Source organism: Bidens hawaiensis, unplaced genomic scaffold, assembly GCF_021521415.1.
Source record: "Bidens hawaiensis isolate Kalapana, Puna unplaced genomic scaffold, B.hawaiensis_p1.1 tig00005851_1, whole genome shotgun sequence".
In the NCBI taxonomy this organism is placed as follows: Eukaryota; Viridiplantae; Streptophyta; class Magnoliopsida; order Asterales; family Asteraceae; genus Bidens; species Bidens hawaiensis.
In genome coordinates, this window is record NW_027491385.1 from 1,287,213 (window position 1) to 1,310,344 (window position 23,132).

The 23,132-nt window shown below is 37.8% G+C and overlaps 1 protein-coding gene across 1 annotated transcript; it reads left to right on the forward strand.

Moving 5' to 3' along the window:
• The first annotated feature begins 15,228 nt into the window (after window positions 1-15,228).
• LOC143630874 (chitinase CLP-like) lies at window positions 15,229-16,570 on the forward strand. Its single transcript, XM_077099770.1, has one exon. The coding sequence runs from the start codon at window positions 15,254-15,256 to the stop codon at window positions 16,568-16,570; it is 1,317 nt and encodes a 438-aa protein (XP_076955885.1). The 5' UTR covers window positions 15,229-15,253.
• The last annotated feature ends 6,562 nt before the right edge of the window (window positions 16,571-23,132 follow it).

Here is a 23,132-nt window from a genome sequence, read left to right on the forward strand (position 1 = left end):
TTCATCTTGCACTATTTGTTCCACATCTACCTCATGATCAATATTTTCTTGGTTTTCATGAGTTTCTTTAACGGCTATATTTTCAGATATCGAATTACTTACTTCGGGTGCTAGATCATGAGCATTTAGGTCTGGAATATTGATTGATATCCCACCGGATTGTTGTGAGGTCGGTGACTCATCTTGGGTATTATGATTAATTTCTTCGGACGATGACGCCCATTTTGGAACTCATTTTAACCAACTTAGTGTATCATGCTCTCTCTCCCCCTCACCACTGTGTTGGGAGGTGTAAAAGAATTCAGTTTCAAGGAAGTCACAATTCATGGTAGTGTATATGTGACGTTTTGTTGGGTTATAACACCGGTATCCCTTCTGGTTGTGTAACATCCTAAAATTTATAATGTTAAATAAAGAAAGTTACGTAGTGATTTCGCGTTATTAATTAATGTCGAGTAAAGAACGGATCATGGACTTAGATTAATTAAGATGGGTTAAATGAGAATGGGCCTTAGGTCCATGGGCTTTAAGGGATATAAATATCCCCTAAACCAACCTAAAACCCTAAACCCTCATTTCATTTCCATCTTATTCTCTAGCACACACCCAAAACACACACGACCCGAACCAAGATCCAAAGGCGAGGACCCGAGCTTGTTGGTGCTAAATCGTCGTGACGAACCAAAGCAACATCAAGACCAGCTCGTGTTCGTAGTTCGACTCGTTTACGGTACGTTTATATCGAGAACTTGTTCGTTTAGGTTTGGATTAGTATAGAAATGATAGATCTGTGTTTGTATGGTAAAAACGAATCCAACACAGCTAAACTTACTGAAAATGGTTATGATTTGATGGGTTAATCGATTGATAAAAAGAACCCGTAACCTATATGCCTAAATCGCACCCCTTAAACATCGATGTTAGGCCGATTTGATGGTTGGGGTTTGTAGGCGCTGGTCAGACGATTACGTGGATACCTAAATCGAGTTATTTGGTTAAGAAACGAAGATGATTAAGGACGAACAGTAGCTGCAGCCGACAACTTCGCCTGCAAGCTAAGTTCGCCTGATGAACTTCGCCTGCAAAGCTAAGTTCGCCTGATGACAACTTCGCTTAAAGCTAAGTTCGCCTAAGGTTTAACTTCGCTTAAAGCTAAGTTCGCCTGATGACAACTTCGCTTAAAGCTAAGTTCACCTAAGGTTTAACTTCGCTTAAAGCTAAGTTCGCCTGATAACAACTTCGCTTAAAGCTAAGTTTGCCTAAGGTTTAACTTCGCCTAAAGCTAAGTTCGCCTGATGACAACTTCGCCTAAAGCTAAGTTCGCCTGATGACAACTTCGCCTAAAGCTAAGTTCGCCTGATGACAACTTCACCTAAAGCTAAGTTCGCCTGAGGTTTAACTTCGCCTAAAGCTAAGTTCGCCTGATGACAACTTCGCCTAAAGCTAAGTTCGTCTGATGACAACTTCGCCTAAAGCTAAGTTCGCCTGATGACAACTTCGCCTAAAGCTAAGTTCGCCTGATGACAACTTCGCCTAAAGCTAAGTTCGCCTAAGGTTTAACTTCGCCTAAAGCCAAGTTCGAGTAGAAAATAGATTAAAAACGATAAGTAAAAGTAAGCTAATACTAGGCCACCAGATTAGATCAGGCGAGTATTGATACGTGTAACTTATACAGTCAGCCGAGCTCAGTTAAAGAAGGGATTTACAACTATCGGAGGAAGAAGCAGAGTTCAGGTGAGTTTCTAGCCCCATTCTTTGTTATGTTTTCGGGGCTGTGTGCATACTCGATGTGTTGTTAATACATTTATCCTAAGTGATAAGTGTATGCCATATGTGATATAAGTGATGGATATGAATGATTGCTTGTCGGTACGCGAACGATCTTCGGATATTGCGCGTACTGTCAGGTTAAAAATAACGGTACGAATATTATATATCGAAGACGTATGAACATTACAAATGAATACTTGTCGGGGCGTGAACGATCTTCGGATATTGCACGTATCGACAAGGGGTATGGTTGTTAAATGAATGATGTAAAGAACGCCTAGAGTGTTCTTATGCTATAATGTAATTATTGTATATGTGAAGTATGTGTATACAGGTACACGAATGGTATGTGAGTTCTACGTTCGACATAGTAAGTTAGGATGGCAAATCCCTATAGCTTCTGTCGGACATAGACTCGGCTGGTGGTAGCGTAGTTAAGGACTGCGGGCCTTATACGTAACGTAGATGATAGATGTAAACGTAGATAGGGACGGTGGGCCTTATACGTGTTACAGATAATAGACGACAACGTAGTTAAAGACTGCGGACCTTATACGTGTTATAGATAGGCATCAGCATAGGAAAGGACTGTGGACCTTATACGTGCTGTATTTGTAGCATAGGGGAGGATTGCGGACCTCGTACGTGCTATGAATTAGGTTGCAACATAGGGAAGGACTGTGGACCTTGGACGTGTTGTGGATGTAGGATGGTATAGGGAAGGACTGCGGACCTTGCACGTGCCATGAATGGTGAACATAGGTAAGGACTGCGGACCTTTTACGTGTTCACGACCTTGAGTACAGGTATAGACGGCGGACTATGAACGTACTCTCGGTGGACTGAGGTTAGGGATTGTAGATATGTATGTATGGTAGTAAGTATGTATGTAGAACAGAAGGGTAACTAGTTAAGTATGGATATATATCTTCGGATATGTATGTATGTGTATGTATTGTATGGCGTCCGATTAACTAGAACTCACTCAGCGTAGCTGACTTTTAGCATGCACGCAGGTGATCAGACCAAAGGACTAGCATGAGGATGGCACATGGCATGGATTGAACGGCTGGCATCTTAAGATGGAAGAAAAGATGTTTTAAATATAATGATTTGTTTTATAATATCAAAGAAGAGATTGAATGTTTTGTAACGAATGCTTCAAGTAAACGTTTCCGCGAAAGTTTTAATGAACTCTGATTTGTAAGAACTGTGTTTATGATTAAATCCGACGCTAAAGTAAGGCTACCGGGTTCGGGGCCTTACAGGTTGATACCATAGCCTACAAACACACATTTTTCTGTACATGGGTCAAGTTTGCTCCGATTGATTTTAGGTATGTGGACGAAAACAGAGCACCCAAATATACGTGGTTGTAATGTAAGGGGTGGTGGTAGTTTGGTGAATTCTGAAATGGTTTGAAGAGGAGTTTTTAGGTCAAGAGCTTTTGTTGGTAGCCGATTGATAAGGTATGTGGCGGTAGCAAGAGCTTCGGGCCAAAAGGATTTTGGAACTTGGGATTCGATCAAGAGGGCTCGAGTGAATTCTAAGAGAATACGATTTTTTCGTTCAACAGTGCCGTTTTGTTCGGGAGTGTGGGAACATGATGTTTGGTGAATTATTCCTTTTGTTTGACAAAACTGTCTCATGGAATCGTTTACAAATTCCCCACCATTATCTGATCGAAGAACTTGAATATCAATTTTAAATTGTGTTTGTATCATGGTATAAAACATTGAAAACTTATCAAAAACTTCATATTTATGTTTTAGAAAATAAATCCATGACATACGGGTGCAATCATCAACAAATATGACAAAAAAAAAACGAAAGTTTTGCCCTCCAATAACTTTTGATGGTCCCCATACGTCTGAGTGGATAAGTGAAAAAGGTGAATTAACTCTTGTGTTATTTGGTTTAAAAGTATGTCTATGGCTTTTGGCCAAGACACAAGTTTCACAATTTAATGTTTCATTTAAAGGAAATAATTTCGGAAACAAAATATGCAAATAGCTAAAAGATGGGTGTCCCAATCTCCTATGCATAACCAGGCTTCTCTATTTATGGTCCCATGGGCCAGCATCAGAGTACTATGACGTGTCACTTCTTCCACATAGTACAATCTCTGACGTTCAGTTCCACGCCCAATAATCGCTCCCGTCCTAATATCTTGTAAGATACAGAAGGTCGGGTACATTAATACTGTGCAGTTTAATTCTTTTGTCACATGGCTAATGGATAAAAGTTTATGTGACAAGGAAGGGACGTAAAAACAATTTGAAAATTTTAACGTGGGCAATATTTCAATAGTTCCCCCTCCTTTAACGGGAACTATTCCCCCATTGACAGTTTTAATATGATTAATTTTGGGCTTAGATTTTGAAATTATGTCAGACAGTTCAAAAGTCATGGTGTCGGTAGCACCACAGTCAAATATCCAAGATGTATCTAAATTTTCACATGTACTAGCCATATTAACTTGCCCAACGGGTTCTACTATTTCTTTTTCGGTTCTATGCCACCCCATATTATTATCATTTTTGTTACTATTTAGAAAAATAAAATCTGATGTTTTATGTTCAAAATTTTTTGAAGAAACAGATTCTTTATTTTTGAAACATTTATATGCATCTGATGTTTTAAAACTTTTATTAAAAGAAACAAAGTCTTTATAAACTTGGTTATTATCAAACTTGATTGGTTTTTGTGGGGGTTTATTCAAAACTTCTAGAACATGGGGGTCTAAAAAATTAGGATTGCAAAGTGAAGGGTTTGAGCTTAATAAGTCCTCAAAACTGTTACCTTTACCAATTGCAGAATGTTGGTCGGTGCAATCATCTTCTCCACCAGATGCAATTCCACCAAATCTGCCTCTTCTTTCTACTTTGTCCGGTCGGTCAAGTGTCCGAAGGCGGCATCCGCCTTTCCCTTGTTCTTGTTACCCTTTTTGTGGTCGCCATTCCACCATTCCGGAAGCATCGTTCCTTTGTGTGGTTTGGCATCCCGACTTATCTACCCGGGATGATGACCCAATCGTGGTCTGACCAACGATTTCGTTTTAATATTAACCCTAATCCTTCAGATTTGCTTGGTCCGGCCTCCATGCTCTGTGAATATGATTTAATTCAGTTGGGTTGAGACCACCTTTTAGGAGGTTTGCAATTTGGATCGCACTTGAATCGTCGTCGTTAGACATGACGATTTAGGTTTGGTAATGAACAGAAATTGGTAGATGATGGGTAACACGAACAATGAACAGATCCTTAGAATCGTTCACTGCTTTGATACCATATTATCAAATGGAATTCAAAAATTGTTTTTATTTTCTTGTGTTTGTTATGTTTACAAGGAAAAAGATACAAAATAAATACACAGACAAATCATCTAATAATGGAAATACAATAAAAAAAGGTTGTGGATTTCTTAATCTTGGGCTGCAACGGTCCTTTGTTTGATATCAAAAGGCTGTGATATCTCATAATCAAGGAAATGATTATTATAACTTTATTTATTTTTTCTAACAAATACTGCTACGAAGCTTAGTACACTAGACCCTTACACCACTTTTAGAACAGACATTTATCATGGTGTAATTAGGAGGTTTTCCATGGTTACAAAACATTACGTCCTGCGAAGCCAGTTGCCCCCTTTGGCCTTTGTTACAACGCCTCCGCCGCTGGTTTAAAAGTTTCCGTTATCATTTTCAACCTCCCCGATGGGAAAAGTGGATTGTAACTCCATTAAGCAAATAACAAATGACGTGGCGTGTCTAGCATTTGTTGACGGTGGTGCAACGAGTGAACCTGCAATCGTGATCGGGACGTTTCAGTTCGAGGACAACTTTCTAGAATTTAATTTAGAGAATTCGACCTTTGGGTCCAGTTCATCGTTGCTAAGTAAGCAAACTTCTTGTGCAAACTTCAACTTTACGCTTACCAAGAGTCCTTAAAGCTATAGGCAAATGTATTGCATAAGAATATGCTTTCTGCATAAAGAACTTTTTTTTAGATGTGATATCTGTGAATTCAATTAGTATTATAAGTTCTTGTTATATTTAATTACTATTGATGATAGAATTTTAGTAGCTAAGTTCTTAGTATACATATAAATATTAAAGGGAAAAATACCGAAATAGACGGTTTGAACAAAAAATGTTCCATACCGACATGATGTTATCTCTTAACCAGAATAGGTTATAAGGTATAACCAATCACGCCTTGACACATAAGTTGCTTGAGCATCACTAGGCATGAAGAAAGCCCATGCATAACATCATGTAATTTATGGCATATAACCCTTGAATCGAATTCTCCATGATGCACACATTTGGTTTCTTTTTGTCTTACTTTGCAATTATCAATTAATAAATGTGCATAAATTCTTGTTTAATTCCATTGATATAGACTTTTTTTTTCTCTTTTTAAGTTATTTTTTGCTAACTCGCACACCCTGTAAATTACCTCATAATTCAAAACGTTTATCTAGAACGGGACTAGGACACTAGCCACCACTTATGGAGGAACACCTCATTTTATATTTGTCTATTAATGTGACATTTAAATTCTTCACTTCCATAAATCTCTTCACCAGTTAACCGTCGCCTTGACTTCACATTCCCATCTAGTTTAAGTGTTGTCTTCTCTTATACCCTCCTATCATACAAACACGACTAATGACATGAGCTTCTTTGTCATCTTCGTTCTCTTCAAAATTGATGCATCTATTTTAAAGTATAAAACAAAGTTGTTGTGCTAATTAATTTCACCACAAACAATTTTTTGAGCATATTGTCATCGAGTTATTTATTTAACTAGCGTGGGGGATTAGATATGTCATCTAAGTAAGCCTTTGACCTAACAAAGTTGCGGTTCACAAGCAAACATGTGTGGAATTACTAAAGAGAAGGAAACGTTACTAGAAAATGAACCTTTAATGACACGCTTTTAATGACACGCCATGAATAAATGACGTGCAAAAAATGTGTGTCATAAAATAATGTTATCTATTAAAAAAGGTTTAGAAATAATGACATTTATTGTTGGCTGTCGTTAAATAATGTCATAAAAAGTTTAAAAAGGAGACACGGAAGACACTTTGATTTTGTATGTCATCTTCAGCTGTCACTTTATAATTTTTTTCGCGTTACTCATTAATAAACACAACAGTACATACTACAAACACACGGGTTTGAAGCGAAAACCCTAGAGATCTGATTGAAGTGAAGAACCCTAGAGATATGATCGAAGCGAAGATCCAATCGATTACGAGTTCAAAGCACGAAGAACAAGCTCTGATTCCTCGATTACTGCTCTCGATTATGAATTGAAGCTCTGATTCCTTTGGTTACTTCTCTCAAACGCCCAAAACACGAACAAAACTTACTTCAACGGAGCCTTCGATTCTGAAGACGCTGAATTCTGGAGAAAACAACGGCGTTAGATGCGTTAGCTTACCGATTTCTTTCTTCTTCCTCCTCTCTACTTGCCGACTCATCAAACAGCCATTCGTCGTCATCAGCACGTTTTTCTTCATTCGCTTTGATTAATCAATCAATCAGCTATTCAATTGTTAGTTTGTTACAGTTTTAGGTTTAATTTTTGTTATTTTTAATATACTTTAGGTGTTTCTAGTATTACAGCTTCTGCTAAGATGAAGGTTTGTGATATGATATTCATTAGCCACATGATCATCGTGTTTGTACTTGCTAATTAGGTTTGCTTGTGCGTTGTTATTAAGTTTTGGAATGTGAATTTTCTGATTGATTGTTAAATTATGTGTTTTTAGTACAATAGTGAGGTTTCTAATTGAGTTTTCAAGTGCTGGTCATTAGACTATTGTTAAATGTGTAAATATAATTAGTGTTCTGTTTGATGATTAAGGTTATGCTTTAGCATATTACTGTTATAGTTCATTTGAGCTTGATGCTTGTGTCGAATCATGAAATGAATCTTACCTGATCCATGACGATGTTTCCACGGATTTTGAGATGAACGAACCACGTCTTAATCTTCTTCTTCAGCTGCGCCTGTGACCTGCAATGGTTTTCGGGGGAGTGGAGGTGAATGCTAAGATATCCCGAGGATTTCTTGTTCACAGACACAAAAAGTGGTGGTGGCTCTTATTGAGCATGACCCCTTGATAAGGAGGTGGAGACCTCCTTATATAGAGTCTCATGGCCACCATCATGGTACCCTAATGGGCTTAGCCCAGTTAGGGTTACCTCCACAAAACCCCCTCAGCCCAATAACATTGTATTAGTCCATGTAATGAAATAAGCCAAACATAATAGATTTAGGGTCGTAGAACCGAGTTTTAGTACCATACCCCTACAAGCCCCCCAAGTCCAGTGTTGCTCCTGGGCGCGCAAGCGTCTAGGTGGAGCGCTGGACTTTATAAGGTGTGAGGCGGTTTTTTCCCTTTTCTTTGGCCTTGTCTTTATTGTCTGAGTTTTGGGAGGTTTTCCCCATGATGGTGACAAGCTGTAAAAATAATGAAGCCTGCGCGTGAGGCGGCTTACGAGCTATAATAATAGAGCCTGCGCGAGAGGCGATCTGCGAGCTATGAGAATAATAATGCCTGCGCGCGAGAGGCGACTTACGAGCTAAGAATAATAAAGCCTGCGCTCGAGAGGCGTCTTACGAGCTGAGAATGATATAGCCTGCGCGTGAGGCGCCTTACGAGCTATGAGAATAGTAAAGCTTGCGCGCGAGAGGCGTCTTATGAGCTTTGAGAATAATAATTAAGCTGGCGCGCGGGGCGACTTACGAGCTGAGAATAATAAATCCTGGCGCGAGGGGCGTCTTATGAGCTGTAGCATAATAAAGCCTGCGCGTGAGGCGTCTTACGAGCTAAGAATAATAAAGCCTGCGCGCGAGAGGCGTCTTATGAGCTTTGAGAATAATAATGCCTGCGCGCGAGAGGCGACTTACGAGCTAAGAATAATAAAGCCTGCGCGCGAAGGGCGTCTTACGAGCTGTAGCATAATAAAGCCTGCGCATGAGGCGTCTTACGAGCTAAGAATAATAAAGCCTGCGCGCGAGAGGCGTCTTATGAGCTTTGAGAATAATAATGCCTGCGCGCGAGAGGCGACTTACGAGCTAAGAATAATAAAGCCTGCGCGCGAGAGGCGTCTTACGAGCTGTAGCATAATAAAGCCTGCGCGTGAGGCGTCTTACGAGCTAAGAATAATAAAGCCTGCGCGCGAGAGGCGCCTTATGAGCTTTGAGAATAATAATTAAGCTGGCGCGCGGGGCGACTTATGAGCTGAGAATAATAAAGCCTGCGCGCGAAGGACGTCTTACGAGCTGTAATAATAGTGGAGCTTGCGCGTGAGGCGGCTTACGAGCTACTTTATGTCCCGCGCCACGTGCAGATGTTGCATGCGCGTGCGCGTAGACTTTGGTTTTGTGTTATGCGCCACGCGCAGGTGTTGCATGCACGTGCGCGTAGACAGTGATGTGTGAGTATGTGATGCGTAAGCATGTGTAATATGCGTGAGCATATGTGGTGCATGAGCATGTGCAATATACGTGAGCATATGTGATGCGTGAGCATATGGTATGAGGATTCCCGACCCTTAAGTTTGGCGCGTAGCCATATGGGATATTATGAGGATTCCCAACCTTGAAGTTTGGCGCGTAGCCATATGGGATATTATGAGGATTCCCATCCTTGGCGCGTAGCCATATGGGATATTATGAGGATTCCCAACCTTGGCGCGTAGCCATATGGGATATTATGAGGATTCCCATCCTTGGCGCGTAGCCATATGGGATATTATGAGGATTCCCAACCTTGGCGCGTAGCCATATCGGATATTATGAGGATTCCCAACCTTGGCGCGTAGCCATATGGGATATTATGAGGATTCCCATCCTTGGCGCCTAGCCATATGGGATATTATGAGGATTCCCAACCTTGGCGCGTAGCCATATGGAATATTATGAGGATTCCCAACCTTGAAGTTTGGCGCGTAGCCATATGGGATATTATGAGGATTCCCAACCTTGAAGTTTGGCGCGTAGCCATATGGGATATTATGAGGATTCCCATCCTTGGCGCGTGGCCATATGGGATATTATGAGGATTCCCATCCTTGGCGCGTGGCCATATGGGATATTATGAGGATTCCCATCCTTGGCGCGTAGCCATATGGGATATTATGAGGATTCCCAACCTTGGCGCTTGGCGCGAGGCCTGATGCGCACATGCACGGCGATGGAGTGGTGACTCGTTTGTGCTCGTGCATGGCGGAGGTCTCTTGCGCAAAGCCCAGATGATGGTTTCCGAGGCGGCACATGCACGGCTGTAGAGTGAGAATCCGCGGGCGCGCGTACATGGCGGCGGAAGTCTGGTACTTTCTGGATCTGCAATTTTAGAGTCAGATCTGCAACTTTAGACCTAAAATCCAGGTCTGTAATCTAGACCTAGATCTGTAAATCGGATCTGGACAGATTTGAAGCCCGGAGCAGATTTAAAACCATCAAAGACCCGGAGACCTGATCATTTGAATCAGGCCGTTTCTTCTTGCCCAGATCTGGAAGCCTCTTTTTGGATCTATGGATCTTTTTGAGCTTTAATAGAACAAGCCTTGAAGCCTTTTTCTGTAAACTTCCAGATCTGGGTTTTTCCTGAGAGAGATCCGACAGCCGAGATGAAGATCGAAGGGCAGTTCGTTGCCGTCCCACGGATGGCGCCAATGTCGAATCATGAAATGAATCTTACCTGATCCATGACGATGTTTCCACGGATTTTGAGATGAACGAACCACGTCTTAATCTTCTTCTTCAGCTGCGCCTGTGACCTGCAATGGTTTTTGGGGGAGTGGAGGTGACTGCTAAGATATCCCGAGGATTTCTTGTTCACAGACACAAAAAGTGGTGGTGGCTCTTATTGAGCATGACCCCTTGATAAGGAGGTGGAGACCTCCTTATATAGAGTCTCATGGCCACCATCATGGTACCCTAATGGGCTTAGCCCAGTTAGGGTTACCTCCACAAAACCCCCTCAGCCCAATAACATTGTATTAGTCCATGTAATGAAATAAGCCAAACATAATAGATTTAGGGTCGTAGAACCGGGTTTTAGTACCATACCCCTACAGCTTGGTTGTTATGTAGTTACAATTTTCTTTAAAAGCGAAAGTTGTTTAATCTATCTCATGGTTATAATTTTGAAACACGGTTTTTAAATTCAGTAATTTGAAGAGGAATGATAACCGCTAGTTCCATTAAAGGTGTTACCGAGTCTGTTAAGCAATTCAGGCCCTAATCAGTTTGTAACTATAAATGCTTTAAAACATTTTTAGTAAGGAGGGTTGAGTATTGGTGTGCTTTCTTAACTGACTCGTGCTACTCTTTATAGATACATAAGTTATATTGTTTCTTTATAGATACATAAGTTATATTGTTTAGGTATTTTGATCAAGTTATGCATGGATTTTCTTCTGTAAATTGTACTCACTTTATGTTCTACAGGATTTTATGGAAGGTCGAATTCAAGATCTTCCCAACAGTAGGAAACTCGAGAGTGGTATTTTTCATATACTTATTATTAAGTTTGCTGCTTTTGTTTTCAGTTTCTAGCATATATTACATTTCATTAATTGTTTTCTTAACTGACTCGTGCTACTCTTTATAGATACATAAGTTATATTGTTTCTTTATAGATACATAAGTTATATTGTTTAGGTATTTTGATCAAGTTATGCATGGATTTTCTTCTGTAAATTGTACTCACTTTATGTTCTACAGGATTTTATGGAAGGTCGAATTCAAGATCTTCCCAACAGTAGGAAACTCGAGAGTGGTATTTTTCATATACTTATTATTAAGTTTGCTGCTTTTGTTTTCAGTTTCTAGCATATATTACATTTCATTAATTGTTTTCTTAACTGACTCGTGCTACTCTTTATAGATACATAAGTTATATTGTTTCTTTATAGATACATAAGTTATATTGTTTAGGTATTTTGATCAAGTTATGCATGGATTTTCTTCTGTAAATTGTACTCACTTTATGTTCTACAGGATTTTATGGAAGGTCGAATTCAAGATCTTCCCAACAGTAGGAAACTCGAGAGTGGTATTTTTCATATACTTATTATTAAGTTTGCTGCTTTTGTTTTCAGTTTCTAGCATATATTACATTTCATTAATTGTTTTAAAATTTGTTATAACTGCCTATTCAGCTCCAAGGTTGCATCTTCTGTATGAAGCACAACTAGTAGCTGGGAAGTCTCATAATATTGGACCAATTATATGTCAGGAGCAATGAGATACTCCTGTTGAACTTTCTAGAATCAATTTTAGTAGGCAAAAACATGAGGCAGAATTGAAGAATGTTGAACTTTCTAGAATCTAGAATCAATTTTAGTAGGCAAAAACATGAGGCAGAATTGAAGAATCCTCAGAGAATACAAAGGCTGCTAGCAACACTAAGGTACCAAAACATATATAAAATTTTTATATTTTTATATGAATTATAAATTAGTTAACAGATATGGTGTTAACTTTTTTCATAAATCTTTTCGTGTTGCTTATAATCTCTTCATTAATGTTACTATCTAGGTCTAGAAAGACACGGCTGCCTCATACGCGTTACAACACAGGTCCCTGTCTCATCTTCAAGCTAGGGTTGTAATTTTCTAACTCAGCATGTACCTTACATAGAATTAATTGTTTGAGCTTTGTCTATCTGGTTTGGTTCAGTTTCAAATCGAACCCACAAACACATTTATTCTAAACAGGTCAGATCCGAGTTGTCATGTTTAGTTATATAATTACTAGTTTTTTTTAACGAGTTTTATGCCATAAATTAACGCTGACTTAGTATTATTTGCTAATAGTTTATATTATAAAAGAGAAATGTGAATCAAGTTTTATAGTTTAAATGTTTTAGATATGTTTGTAATTTTGGTTGTCTATTTGAAATTTGTAGGGCACTAATATGCAAAAAAAAGAAAAAAAAGAAAAAAAAAGAAAGAGAAGAAATAAAATCAGTTTAAACAGGTTGTGTTCATGTCACTCACTAAAATTCTTGTCGAGTTTGGGCGTGTGTTGGATTTGACCCGCAAACACGACCCGTTAACATCCCCTAATCATGTTGTGATCACAGTGGTTGATTTATTCAATTTTTTATTTATTTTTTATTTTTTGAAGTTGTTAACTAAATACTTGCTTGCTTTATTCATGCAGCCTCCTACTAACATGGAAGAAGGAAATGAGAAAGTTGTTTATGTAGACATAGAGAGAACTAACACCAAAAATAAAGACTGCATCTTTTGAGGTACAGTTTCATGCTTTTTGGTGTAGAATGAAATGGTTTGTTCAAAAAATTTGAACTTTTACCACCTAAACTACAACCTGTATAAGATCCAACTTGATAAACCCATTGTAGGCCAATACATAATCCAACCCATTTAGAATTCAAAATTTATCTGAACATCATCTTATGCGAGAATATGGGCCAATATGCATGTGTGCAGTTACATTTGTCAGTAGCTAAGCCGAATAGATAGACATTGTTTCAATGTTTATGTTAATTGGTTTGAACAATATTTGTCTGAATATATCTTGTGGATTTGTGGCTTAAAAATTAAATTAAAGTATTTTAGTTGCAATTAGGTTTTATTCATTTCTAGTCTAATCACTCTCATTGTCCAATTTTTTTTTCTCAGATTAAGGAAGGAAAGATGAATACACGAATCCTGATATTGATAGGAATTCGTGAAGAATGGTCGACTTTTGTGACAACCTTTATTTTCCGGTGTAATTTTGTATCGACATTAACGGAATGTTTGTAATTAGTATTTTATGAAATGTTGTATGAAATGGATTGTATTGCTATATATTTATTTTGTTTTGTATTATTAGACGTTAATTGTCATTTAACGTGAAAATTAGTAATTCTACAAAAAAAATGTTTTTTAAAACATCCAAAACCATGACACGCAAATGCGTGTCAAAATTGCATGTCATGAATGCGTGTTATAGATTGATGACACACAAATATGCGTCATCCTCATTTATGAGATGGCATTCCTTGACGCGCTTCTACGTGTCATCTACCCCCTTTGATGACACGCATTGTGCATCATTAAAGGTGTATTTTCTAGCAGTGAAATCAGGGGATTATGAAAAATGTTAGAAATTGGTTGTCTGTTCTTCTCATTTCTCATTTTCTCTTTCTTTGAATCTGTTTCTCATCTCCTTCTATGTTATTGTTTTGATTTCTCTTTGTAATCATTCCATTGAATCAATCGAATCACATAGTTACTTTATAGTTGATTATCTTTTCGTTGTGTCAATTTGAATACACAACAATTTCTGTTGAAACTCGGCCGCTAAGGTTGCTAAATTCATGATGCCGCAAAATTCGCTCTGAATTTCGCACTATGTAGTGAATTTATTTGTGAGATCCTGCATGTAATTTGATCGTAAGTTTCAAGTTATGTGACGCTAGTCATTTGCAGCCTGTGTATCAGCAACATCATTCTCATATTAAAAAATGAAATCCATTACAATATACCTGAATTAAATAATTTAGTCAATTAAATTAAAAATGACTAGTTGTAACTAAACAAAAAAAAAAGTTCCACCTTAAGTAACGGTGGCGATATACCAAGAACCATTTATTAAGCCGGTGCATATGGTCATGTTCGAAAGCCTACAAATCAAGAGTGGGTCATGTTCCATGGGTCGATGACTTTTATGATAAATTCATTGTTACAAGACTTCATGGTAATTAACACCTAAAACAAACTACTGAGCTTTCTATCTTGACAAAAGTGTCCCACCTTGACCACGTCTTGCAATATGAGAGATATATATACAATTGTCTCTGTCGTCTACAATAATGCCAAAAAAACTATTTGCGGTTTCAAAATTTGTTATACTAGCTTTTATCCCTCGTATTACGGGGTTTTTTTACATTATTCGTTTATAATATTTATATATTTTTTTGGATTTTAGTTTTATTTATTATAAGAAAGTTAATAATATACTTAAGATTTGATGATGAAAGGGTTTCACAAATAACCGAGATATTATAACCCGGTATAAAGAGTATCTGGATTTGATGAGACCCATGACCCGCTTATTTTTTTTTATTATAAAATTGTTTCTTAAATATTATCTTTTTTTTAAATATATATATCCTTATTTTATAGGATTTTCATGTCAAATATTTGGTGAGATTAATTCTTAATTTAATGAGATCGATGTTATAACTCGTTTAAGGGCTATTTGGGTTTGGTGAGACCAATACCCGTGAATTCGGGTCTAATGCATGAAAAACCTCTATTTACAAATAAAGCAATCTTAAATATATTTATATATATAACTCGTTTGCATATATTTAATTTAAGATACAATAAAACTATAATATAGTAAAATTAAGTTTATATTTTGCAATGTTCTTTATTAACTAGTTGACAACATTAATATATGGGCGTGCCTATATAAATATATTGCATGCTCTTTCAATGACTACATATCGAAAAATGCTTTTTCTTCTACAACTACTCGTTATCGTTCTAGCCATCATCTCACAAGAACATGAAGCTACTGCGGTTTATGTTCGACCATACACTTCCGTAGTAGCTGCTGTTAACAAACATACGGATGCTTTTAAGCCGGTGTATAGTGTTCAGATCATGACATCCTATGTAAACATGCAATACTGGCCTTCAAGCTTCCTTATAGACATCGATGCTCCCTTCACATGGTACGATTGCATCATGCAATGGAACATATATCCCGGCAGTTGCCCGTCCAACAAGCTTTGCAGAGGTCCTGCTTCCTGTGAAGAGTTTGAATGCACACAAGTGCGAGCTTCGTACTCCTATAAGAACCCATCCTGCTCTCCAGAAACCAATAGTTCGACGTTACCTGGTTGGGGGTTTTGTACATGCCCAGTCAATGTAGTAAGCCCCATTACCGGTTCGTGTGACCAAGCGCTTCTCAACTACGACGACTTCACAGTGATTACAAGCGACGGTAGACATCCTTTTGAAAGTTACTTAGGCGCATACCCTTTTGCGGCATGTGCTCCTTCTTCATCACTTGCATCATTTCCCGCAAATGTTTCTGGTGTCATGGCATTTTCTTCGTCGATTTACGCCTATCCGGCTTTCTTTGAACCTCTTAAAAACACATTAGCTCTATGTATTCCAAGTAAACCGTCCGACACTGGGGTTCTGTTCATTGGATCCGGTCCTTATTACTTGCTTCCCCAATCCAACGTCAATGTTAGGAGCTATCTTTCTTATACTCCGTTGTTAAAGCATAAAGACTCTTTCGGATACTTTATCAAGGTCAATAGCATTGTAATTAAAAAGAAATCTATCAACGCTCCAGCGAATACCACTACGAAGCTTAGTACAATGGACCCGTACACCACTCTTAGAACGGACATTTATAACGGTGTGGTTAGGAGGTTTTCAATGGTTACAAAACGATTACGTCCTGCAAAGCCAGTTGCCCCATTTAGTCTTTGTTTCAGAACCATCACCTCTGGTTTAGAAGTTCCTGATATCGATTTCAGCCTACCCGATGGGAAGAAGTGGACTGTAACCACAACTAATTCCATTAAGCAAGTAACAAAGGATGTGGCATGTCTAGCATTTGTTGACGGTGGTGCAAGGAGTGAACCTGCAATCGTGATTGGGACGTTTCAGTTCGAGGACAACTTTTTAGAATTTAATTTAGAGAATTCAACTTTTGGGTTCAGTTCATCGTTGCTAAGTAAGCAGACTTCTTGTGCAAACTTCAACTTTACTCTTACCCCGAGCCCTTACTAGCTATAACGAAATGTATTGCATAACAGTCTGCTTTCGGAATAAAGAATTCTTGTTTAGATGTGAAGTCTATGAATTCTAAAAACAAATAATCCTCCTTTTTACATTTGTTCTCTATGTATCTTATTTTGCTTGTATCAACTAAAGGTTATGTAAGTTCTTGTTTATTAAATTGCAATTGATGATAGAACAATTTTTAGGAGCCTTTGCCACAATTGTCCTGAGTCAATGAGCTTCGACCACGACCTAAGTGGTGTTTATTGCTTCCGCCTTTGTTGCGAGCCTGCCAGTCAGTTTGAGTTAACAATCTCGGTTAATTCAATTACCAAATCCCTTGTGTAGGGCCAATATTCTATATTGTTTTTAGGATTGTATATGTCGTTTTAGTTTGCTTTTAGTCGGTGTAGTACGTACTCGGTACGTTTAGTTTGTACGTTTATTTTGTAAGTTTTGGATAAATTGGGACCCTATAAAATGGCCACTTAACCCATTTATCCAACAAACTCCAACCCCTTTTCACAACTCTTGGAAATAAAGAAGTTTCTTTCTCTCATCCACTTCTCTCCTTTTCTCTCTTTCAAGCAAATAAACCAAACAAACTAAGATCCGAGATCCGAGTGTCGTTGGTGATTTCCGCTAACCAACAACACGGATTGATCCGAGTCAAGTCTTGAGATCCATCTAGAGGACCTATAGGTGGTATCAGAGCTTTCGGCTCGACTTTTTGTGGTTTTCGGGTCAAACTTTTCGGGTTTTGATCTTAGTTTTTGTTGGATTTGAGGTTGATTTCGTGTTACTCATCTCTTTTGGAGTCCCTTACACCTTGGAAATACACGAGAATCACTAAATCCAAGTTTTTAGTATTTTAAGTTTTTGTGTCTGAGCTCAGATTCGGCTTAAAACTTAGATCTTGGCCGATTTATTGATTTTTATACTAAAGTCTTTTTGACTTTTTGGAAGTTTGGGTGCTATATTCTTAAAAAATAAATAAATAAATAAATAAAACGCATCGGGTACTGTAGCAGTCGTTTCCGAGGTACTGTAGCAATCGCGCGCGCGCGCGGGGGGGGGGGGGGTACTGTAGCAAATCATTTCGCTTCGCAGGGGGGTACTGTAGCAACCGCTTCGCTTAGCACGGGTACTGTAGCAATCGCTTCGCATCGGGGGGGGGGGGGGGTACTGTAGCAACTCGTGCGAAACACTGTAGCGACTCGGTACTATAGCAACTTATGCGAAACACTGCAGCAACTCATGCGAAACACTGTAGCGACTCGGTACTGTAGCGACTCAGTACTGTAGCAAAAAAAAAATCTAATCGAGTTAAAAAAAATGTCTTACGAACCTAAGCTTGGAGGAAATCTGGATATGGGAGAAAGCCCAAAGGAAATATTGAAAAGAGAATTCGACATGTTTACACATATTAAAGGAGAAACGATTTCCTCTCTCATCAACAGATTTGAGTCACTCGTCACCAAAATGAGAAGTGTTGGTATCATCAATGGTTTGTTTCAGATCAACATGAAGCTGTTGAGTTCACTACTTTATACATGGAGCATCAATGTGGTTACCATCAAAAGAACCACAAATCTGTATACCATGACACTCTCAGAGTTGGCTTCTACCATCAAGTCTTTTGAAATAATGGAAGATAAGTTCCAAATGAACAAGCAGTTCAAAGAAAATAAAGTTGGGACAAGTAATAAAGTTGGGACAGGTGCTGCCGGTAAAAGTAGTCATGCATGTCCTATCATTCCCGACACATCACCAGCTGATGAGGTAAATCACAATCTTTGTTCTCAAGCATGCATCAACAAAGTCACATACTATAGATATTATCAAGACGAAGTTTTGAAACAAAATGCAAAACTTCGTCAATTAAATGCTGAATATGTAAAAGCTGACAAGATCTACGTTGAAAAGATTAAAACTCATCACGATGATGTAGCTAATCTTAGACTTGAAATTTTTCGAGAAAAACATAATGTCATTTATTATAAAGACATAATTAATGATTTAAAAGAAGAAATTAAGAAATTAAAACTCGAAGTTTCTGATAAGAAAGAAAAGGAAAAACAAGTCGAAAGATTTGAGGCATCATCTGAGAAGTTAGATGATCTTATTGGAGCCCAGAGAAGTACTAATGTTAAAGAGGGGTTGGGGTACGATTACACTGCCGTACCACCACCATTCAATGATAACTAAACCAGTTTGCCCCACTTTAGCTATAATACTTTTCCAAATGAAGAAATGGAATACGGGGTTAGTAGAATACCAACGCCTGTGAAATTTGTTCCTGCTGCCTCTCAAACTGCTGCTCCAGTCCCATCATCTGATAAATCTGACATCAATATGTCTTGTGTAGCAGCTGGTGATGTAAATGGTGGTGAATGTGGGACGGCTAACTTGGGTCGTAAGCTAAAAAGAAAGTTAGAACCACGTTTTGAATCATGTGTGATTCTAACCAAAACTATTAACAATCCAGTTTGTAATAAAGTTTGTGAATCCATGTTGGGATGTTTGATGTCGGAATCAAAAACTGTATTTTGCGAAACCACTAGTGAAGACAGTTGTAATGATGTACGTAATGAAAGTGAATGTTCTTCTTCTGACTCAGATTATGAAACCGTTTGTGATGAAACTTTTGTTGAAAAATGTGTCAACGAAAGTAGGCCTGTTGAGGTGAACATATCAAGTTGTTCATCATTAAGTTGTGAGACTGAGGATAATTCATGTAAAAGCAAAGTTTTTGAAAATGAAAAGACAAGTACGTCGTGTAAATATGTTCCACCAAATAAACGATCATTTTCTCAAACAACCAATCAATCAAGAAACCCTCATTCATACAACTTCTGTGATAACAACTACTATGGTCATTATCAACAAAATTTTGTTGATCCATATTATACAAATGTGTTTTATAATCATGTTCCTTTCCATGGATCACCTTTCCCACCACACCAACCACATTACAGTTCAGATGAGTTATTTGGTACTCCCAGGAGAAAGTGTTGTTTTGTGTGTGGTCACTCTTCTCACCTTGCAAGACATTGCAAGCACTGGTTCAAGCAACAGTTTGATATTCAAAGGCGGCTTAGTCAGTCCCCAAAAAGAGCTTTTAGTAGCCCTGATTCAAGGACTGATCAAGCTGATAGTGAACCTAGTGAAATGGATGTGAGATCCAAAGTAAATAAATTAAAACACAAAAAGAAACCTTTTTGGAAAACCAAGAAGGATAAAATTAAAAAGGATCCAAAGACTGTAAAGTCTGAGGATTTACCAAAAACAGTTTCAAAAGCAAGAAAAGAGAAGTCCAAAATTGCCAAAACCAAGGAACAAGTTTTTGCTTGGATTCCTAAGGACCGCTCTTCATCAAGTGAGGCTAATAAGAAATAAATGGTTTTCGGGAAATAAAATCAAGTTTGGTCGATTTACGGTTGACCTTCCCGGAACAAAAGTATCCCGGGAACCCATGTCTATTTGAAAGCTTAGTGCATGCAGGGTCAATCAAGGAGGACTATCAATAGTATTAGGTACTTAGATAGTGATTGCACCCGGCATATGATGGGAGACGAACTCTTGCTATTTGATGTTAAACCATTTGATGGCGGATTCGAGTCTTTCATAAGAGACATGGGAGGACAAACTTCATGGAAGGGAAGCCTTGTTTAAATGGTTCAACAACAACTTTTCGAGCGTTTCTCAAACCAACCTCGTCCAACTGCTTCTCTCAAGTGATGGATCCAACATCAGCTGTTGGATCTCGGTTTGAATCTCTTCAACTTTGTCATACAATGTGATAGTGCATGCTCAAGATAGTCCATCTGACAACAACTTTGCTGACCTTTTCACTAAAACCATCGATCATGCTCGATTTGAATTTCGATTCGAATAGATCGGCATGATCAATTTTGATTAAAACAAACTATCTATCTTTTTGTATATAAAATTGTAAAAATTTTTCAAATATATCACAATTTTAGAAGGAGAAAATTGAGTTAAGTTTAACTCAAAAAAAAGATTTTCAGTTTGCTTTCAAGAAAAACAAAAATGAGTCATTTGACTTAACAAAAATATTTTGCTCCTATTAAAGAAAATTTCAAAAATTCAAAAAGTATTATCCCGCTTAGAGGGAGCTCCTGCTTAGAGAGAGTCGGATATTTAAAATTTTTAAAATTTTGAGAAATTGATCTGACCATTGGAAAATGATAAGAAATTATCTCTAACGATTCTAGCACATGAAAAGAGTAGATCAAAAGCCAACAAGATCATTGCTTGATGTGTAGATAGGCTTGACAAATGAGTAAGTGTCATAGTGATATAAACTTAAATATCTGCCTATGCTAGTGGTTACACGTTATGAAGCGGTTGCCGACCCTAACTAAAGTCATATTAATAAAGGCTGAAATGCAATTAAACATGTCATACCCAAGCCTCTCTTTACCTTATCATAGTTGTCTTATGAAAAATCAGTGTCGTTTTTAATTTTTATTGAGTCAAGAAAAGAGTCAAGTAAAGCGTCAAGAAAAGCAAGAAAAAGAAAAACAAAAGAGTCAGAAAAGAAAAAGAAAAATCAAGAAAAAGAGTCAGAAAAAGAGTCAGTTCTAAGAATTTTAACTTCTGCATTATTTCTTCATTTATTTTGATTCAAGCATTGGACTTTCTCCTGCGCGATAATATGGTATTATCCGACCTGATTGTTAAGGCCCTGAATCTTCTGCTTTGTTTTATTTTCTTTCTTTTGTTCAAGCCTTGGACTTTCTCTGCGCGATAATATGGTATTATCCGACCTGATTGTTATGGCCTGAACTTCTGCTTTATTTTAATCTTTCTAGATCGAGTTAAGTGCACAAAGTCAAAGTGTCAAGTGTGTTAATAAGATTACTGTGATCAACTAAGAAAGGTTTAAGTCAAGTTGAGGTGACATGTGAAAGCAAATTAAGCCCGAGATATGATGGAGTCTGTAATTTGTCGGATTAAATGGGGACCACACAAGCATTGTGCCTAATTGTACCTTAACGTATCATGTTGACATCAAAATACTTGTTAAGTTTAAAGTGGACAAATAATATCTACAATCGACTTTGGGTTCTTGGCATAATAATGTCCAAATAGAAGTGTGATCTAGAACGTTAACAGATAATGTGATTCCATGTTGTAATCTTTCTCACAAAAATATTAAAATCGTTAGAAAATTCTGTAAATATTATTGATATATAATATTAATTTCATATTTACTCCTATCTTTTATTGTTTATTTGGATTTTGTTTTATTTTAGTTTTAACTTCAAAATGATATGTATATATTTTCGTTATATTTAAAATATATGAAAATGCCAAAAAGATTTTAAGTTTTTATTATGTTTGTACATATTTTGTTGAACTTTGTTTCATTCAAAATCATGTGTTTTGTTGTCAAGGTCGTTCATGCAAAGTTCGTTGGAAATCTGGGACTTAAAGAAATCATTTACAAGTTGAGGGATTGAAATTGGGAAGGCCTATGAACGATTTCTTCTTGACCCTCGAGAGGGTCTGTGAGCGAATCTTATCGTTCTAAGTTTTGTGCAGTTATACATGGACAGGTAGATCAAGATCAAGTCTGCTTGGAGTTGCAGATGTTGAAGCACTTAAAAGAAAACGAGAACGTGAAAGTTGGTGGTTGAACCTAAAAAGGAACTGATTGTATCTGAAGACAAGGAAAGAAACCAGTCGGCTCAAGAAAGTCAACAAGAGAAAATTAGATGTCGAGCCTCCCGCATCTGATGTTTCTAAAATTTGCTGTTGCCGATCCTTCCCAGAAAATAAGATTGAAGTTCAAGTTTATAAGACTGGAAAATAAAGAACTGTTCAAGATCCAATCTGGTTCAAGATCCTGGATCAAGACAAGTACTAAGTTTCAAGAAATAAAGACGAAGCAAAGAAGTTGACGAAGGTTTCTCGACATACTCAATCCTAGAGGGAGATTGTAGGGCCAATATTCTATATTGTTTTTAGGATCGTATATGTCGTTTTAGTTTGCTTATAGTCGGTGTAGTACGTACTCGGTACGTTTAGTTTGTACGTTTATTTTGTAAGTTTTGGTTAAATGGGGACCCTATAAAAGGGCCACTTAACCCATTTATCCAACGAACTCCAACCCCTTTTCACAACTTTTGGAAATAAAGAAGTTTCTTTCTCTCATCCACTTCTCTCCTTTTCTCTCTTTCAAGCAAATAAACTAAACAAACTAAGATCCGAGATCCGAGTGTCGTTGGTGATTTCCGCTAACCAACAACACGGATTGATCCGAGTCAAGTCTTGAGATCCATCTAGAGGACCTACACCTTGATTGAATTGTTTCTTCTTGTGGCTTTAATCTTCCAATAGCCTCTTCAAAAGCCATGGAATCTATGCCCTAAGCATGTTCGATCGATGCCACAAGCTGGAAAAACTTGTCCGGTACTAAGTAATTCCCTTGCCAAAGTAGCATTGTCGATGTAGAGGCGAGGCTTTAGCTCTTGAAACCATACCACTTAACTTCCTTGCAAAGTCATTAATTGTATCAATGTTATTCATCCGTAACACTTCA